The sequence below is a fragment of the Crocuta crocuta genome, unplaced genomic scaffold (assembly GCF_008692635.1).
Source record: "Crocuta crocuta isolate KB4526 unplaced genomic scaffold, BGI_CrCroc_1.0 scaffold50, whole genome shotgun sequence".
Lineage (NCBI taxonomy): Eukaryota > Metazoa > Chordata > Mammalia > Carnivora > Hyaenidae > Crocuta > Crocuta crocuta.
The window spans coordinates 7,593,219-7,597,742 of record NW_027527428.1 but is presented as its reverse complement, the minus strand read 5'-3'; the positions used below and the strand labels follow the sequence as shown (position 1 = coordinate 7,597,742).

The following is a 4,524-nucleotide window of genomic DNA, read 5'->3' as shown; positions in this document are numbered from 1 at the left end:
CGCCCGGAGGCCAACCTTTTTCTTGTCCCGCAGAACATTCTGGACGACTCCTCCCTCCGGCCCGTGTGGCTGACCGCTGTCAGTGGGGTCACCTCAGGCATCGTGGGCTTGGTGAACTGCCTCCGCAAGGAGCCCAGCGGGCACCGGATCCGGTAAGGGACGCGGCCGAGCTGCACACCCTCTTCCCTCCTTTACCTCCCCCGTGCCCGCCCAGCCTCAGCTCACCTATTTGGCCGCCCACAGGTGCATCCTGGTGTCCAACCTCAGCAGCAAGGTTCGCACCCCCAGTTTGGACCCTGGCTCCTCAGAGCTGCAGAAGGTGCTGCAGGGGGGCCTTGTGATGAACGTCTACCGAGACGGGGCCTGGGGGTCCTTCCGCCATTTCCCACTGGAGCGTGGTGAGGCCCCCCCCCCCATCAGCTCCCTGGCGTGTAGCGGGGTGGGCTGAGAAGGCAGAGTCAGAGGGCCCTGCTTGGGAAGCCCCCCACGGCAGCCCCACCTCCTGTCGCCCCCAGGCCTGCCGGAGGAGCAAACCGAGTACGCCTTCGTGAACGTCCTCACCCGGGGGGACCTCTCCTCCATCCGCTGGGTCTGCTCGTCTCTGCGGCACCCCCAGCTCACCAGCCCTGGCGTCCAGCTCTGTTCTGTCTACTATGCCTCCCTTAACTTCCGAGATATCATGCTGGCCGCAGGCAAGCTCTCCGCTGATGCCATCCCAGGTACGGGCCGCACGTCATGGGCACGGCCAGACCCAAGCCTTCAGGTCAGGACCTGGAAAGAAGAGGGTTCCCTGCCCCACAGTGTGTGGGACCTGGAGGCTTCTCAGGCCTGGTGGGCTCCCCCAGGGAGATTCAGGGCTCACCCTCATCATCTGTCCCCAGGGAAATGGGGCGTCCACGACTGTTTGCTGGGCATGGAGTTCTCTGGCCGAGACGCCAGCGGCAGGCGTGTCATGGGGCTGGTGCCCGCTGAAGGCCTGGCTACCTCTGTCCTGCTCTCTCAGGACTTCCTTTGGGAGGTGCCCTCCAGCTGGTGAGTCGGTGGGGCTGTGAGTCCCCAGACAGCCATGGCCAAGGCTGTCCTGAGCTGATCCCTCGCGCTGTGCCCGCAGGACCCTAGAGGAGGCAGCTTCAGTGCCTGTGGTCTACACCACCGCCTACTACTCGCTGGTGGTGCGGGGGCGCATACAGCCTGGGGAGACGGTGCTCATCCACTCGGGTTCAGGCGGCGTGGGCCAGGCCGCCATCGCCATCGCACTCAGTCTGGGCTGCCGCGTCTTCACGACTGTGGGTAAGCCCACCAACCCCCCGGGAGCCTGGGGCTGCCACCCACCCACCCAGCCCTGCAGCCTTGGTTCACTGGCACGTGCCTCTGCCTGCCAGGGTCGGCCGAGAAGCGGGCGTACCTCCAGGCCAGGTTCCCCCAGCTCAGTGCCACCAGCTTTGCCAACTCCCGGGACACGTCTTTTGAACAGCACGTGCTGCGGCACACGGCAGGGAAGGGTGAGCAGCCCAGGGGCCCCCGGGGGCGTCCCTGACACCTCCATCGGCTGTTCTCTACCCACACCCCTGCCTTCCTCCTCTCCTCTTCCTCGCGGGCCCAGGCAGGGACAGGGTCTGGCCCTCTGCGCTTGGGCCAAATGTGACAGTGAGGACCCCTCTTTCCCCACCCAAGGTGTGGACCTGGTCTTGAATTCTCTGGCGGAAGAGAAGCTGCAGGCCAGCGTGCGGTGCCTGGCCCAGCACGGCCGGTTCCTGGAAATCGGCAAATTCGACCTTTCCAACAACCACCTGCTGGGTGAGGCGGGCAGGGGACAGGGTGGGCGGGCGGGATCGGGCGGGATCCGCAGGGAAGGCCGTGGGCTGTGAGCCCTGCTCTCCGTCCTCCCAGGCATGGCCGTTTTCCTGAAGAACGTGACCTTCCACGGGATCCTGCTGGACTCGCTCCTGGACAAGGTCGACGCCAGGTGGCAGGAGGTGGCGGCGCTGCTGAAAGCAGGCATCCGGGACGGCGTGGTGCAGCCCCTCAAGTGCACCGTCTTCCCCAAGGACCGGGTGGAGGACGCATTCCGCTTCATGGCCCAAGGGAAGCATATCGGGAAGGTGGTCGTCCAGGTGAGGAGGGGTCCCAGGCATCCCCCACGTCACTGTCCCCGGGGCAGTGCTTGAGCACGGCTGCTGCTTGGGCCGCAGGTGCGCCAGGAGGAGCCGGAGGCGGTGCTGCGGGAGCCGAGTCCCACCCTGATGACCGCCGTGTCCAGGACCTTCTTCTCGGCCCACAAGAGCTACGTCATCACCGGGGGCCTGGGCGGCTTCGGCCTGGAGCTGGCCCAGTGGCTTGTGCTGCGAGGGGCCCGGAAGCTCGTGCTGACCTCTCGCTCCGGAATCCGCACAGGTGAGCAGGCCTGGGGGTGCGGGGGGTGCCTGGTCACCTCAGGCCTCGTGTGCTCTCGGGGTTAGGGCCCCCGGTTGGCCCGACCCCACTGCCCTGTGTCCTGCAGGCTACCAGGCCAAGCAGGTCCGGGAGTGGAGGCGTCAGGGCGTGCAGGTCCTGGTGTCCACCAGCAACGCCAGTTCGCTGGATGGGGCCCAGAGACTAATCGATGAGGCCACACAGCTGGGCCCCGTGGGAGGCGTCTTCAACCTGGCCGTGGTGAGTGTGGTTCTGAAGGGGCTAGAGCCGGCCGCCCAGGGAAGGACCTCCCGGGTCCAGCCTCCGAAGCTGTGAGGTCAGGGCAGGTGCTGAGGGTCCCTCGTCCCCAGGTCCTGAGAGATGCCGTGCTGGAGAACCAAACCCCGGAGCTCTTCCAGGACGTCAACAAGCCCAAGTTCAGCGGCACTGTGAACCTTGACAGGTGAGGTGCGGGGCCTCCAGCCCCGTCCCCACCCCCCAGCACAGCCCGGCGTCTGCTGGGAGCAGCTGCCTCTCCTGGTGTGCACCCCTACACAGCAGTCCCATTTCCCCCCCGCCCCCACCGAGACCAGGCCACAGGCCTCGTCGGGGTTTAGGGAAGCAGAAGCAGACAAGACAGGTGGGGACCCCTGGGCGCGTTGGCAGGTGGGCTGGGCCAGCCTGCAGGGTGTGACTCAGGTACCCACAGGGTGACCCGAGCTGCGTGCTCCGAGCTGGACTACTTCGTGGCTTTCTCCTCTGTGAGCTGCGGGCGTGGCAATGCTGGCCAGGCCAACTACGGCTTCGCCAACTCCACCATGGAGCGTGTGTGTGAGAAGCGCCAGCATGATGGCCTCCCGGGTGAGCCCGCCCGCTCCTTGCCCACCAGCCCCCGCCGGCCATCGCCCCCGCTCGGGCCCACGCTCACCCCAGCTTCCCCGGCCCTGTTCCGCAGGCCTCGCCATTCAGTGGGGCGCCATCGGCGACGTAGGCCTCATCATGGAGGGTTCAGGTTCCAACGACGTGGTCATCGGTGGAACGCTGCCCCAGCGGATCACCTCCTGCCTGGAGGTGCTGGACCTCTTTCTGAACCAGCCCTACCCCGTCTTGAGCAGCTTCGTGCTGGCCGAGAAGGCCACCAGCCCCAGTGACAGCACTCACCAGCAGGATCTGATGAAGGCCGTGGCCCACATCCTGGGTGAGGGAGACGCCTTCCCACACTGGCAGACACTCTGCTCCCCTGAGCCTCAGTTTCCCTGGCTTAAAAGAGGCTCTGCTTTTCTGCTCTGTGCCACCGGGCACAGAGCTGGTGGGGTCACGTGCCGTAACCACGGTGACACAGCCCTCACTCCCGTGAGCTGGCCGTGCTCACCCAGGGCCCTGCCCTGCTCCCCGTCCCGAATTGCCAACCGAGCCACCTGTCCCCAGGCATCCGAGACTTGGCCACCGTCAACCTGGACAGCTCTCTGGCGGACTTGGGCCTGGACTCGCTCATGGGCGTGGAGGTGCGCCAGATGCTGGAGCGGGAGCACGACCTGGTGATGTCCATGAGGGACATCCGGCATCTGACGCTGCAGAAGCTACAGGAACTCTCCTTGAAGGCCAGCACAGCTGACGGTGTGTGGTCCCAAAGGGGGAAGCCGGAGAAAGGGAAGGGTGGCTGGGCGGCCGTGGCCCACACTCCTCTTCTAGGGTTGGGGGTGCACGTCCCTGGAGGGGCGCCAGTGCCCCACTGTGCCGCCGGCTCACGGGCAACCCAGGCCCCACTCCCACCTCGGACTTGTACACGTGGCCCCTTCCTGAGTGCCCTTGGTGGGGCCTAGTGNGCAGGGGGGACCCATGTGGCCCCAGCCCTCCCTGGCATCTGCTCCTCCTCACAGAGCTGGCAGCCCCCACGCCCAAGGAAGACAGCCCTGCCAGCCAGCAGGCCCAGCTGAGCCTGAGCACCCTGCTGGTGAATCCTGAGGGCCCGACCTTGACGCAGCTCAACTCGGTGCAGAGCTCGGAGCGCCCCCTGTTCCTGGTGCATCCCATCGAAGGCTCCATCACTGTGTTCCGCAGCCTGGCGTCCAAGCTCAGCATCCCCACCTACGGCTTACAGTGCACTCGAGGTGCGACTCGGCCTGTCAGGCT

General features: G+C 66.4%; 1 protein-coding gene across 1 annotated transcript in view; it reads left to right on the top strand.

Moving 5' to 3' along the window:
- FASN (fatty acid synthase) overlaps window positions 1–4,524 on the top strand; it is a 17,274-nt gene that overhangs the window by 10,439 nt on the left and 2,311 nt on the right. Inside the window, 15 exon segments of the mRNA XM_077755790.1 lie at window positions 34–152; window positions 244–398; window positions 516–719; window positions 882–1,032; window positions 1,112–1,290; window positions 1,383–1,502; window positions 1,675–1,797; window positions 1,891–2,114; window positions 2,193–2,394; window positions 2,501–2,652; window positions 2,763–2,854; window positions 3,101–3,252; window positions 3,347–3,589; window positions 3,820–4,008; window positions 4,272–4,502. Of these exon segments, the coding sequence (XP_077611916.1) occupies window positions 34–152; window positions 244–398; window positions 516–719; window positions 882–1,032; window positions 1,112–1,290; window positions 1,383–1,502; window positions 1,675–1,797; window positions 1,891–2,114; window positions 2,193–2,394; window positions 2,501–2,652; window positions 2,763–2,854; window positions 3,101–3,252; window positions 3,347–3,589; window positions 3,820–4,008; window positions 4,272–4,502 (2,536 nt within the window).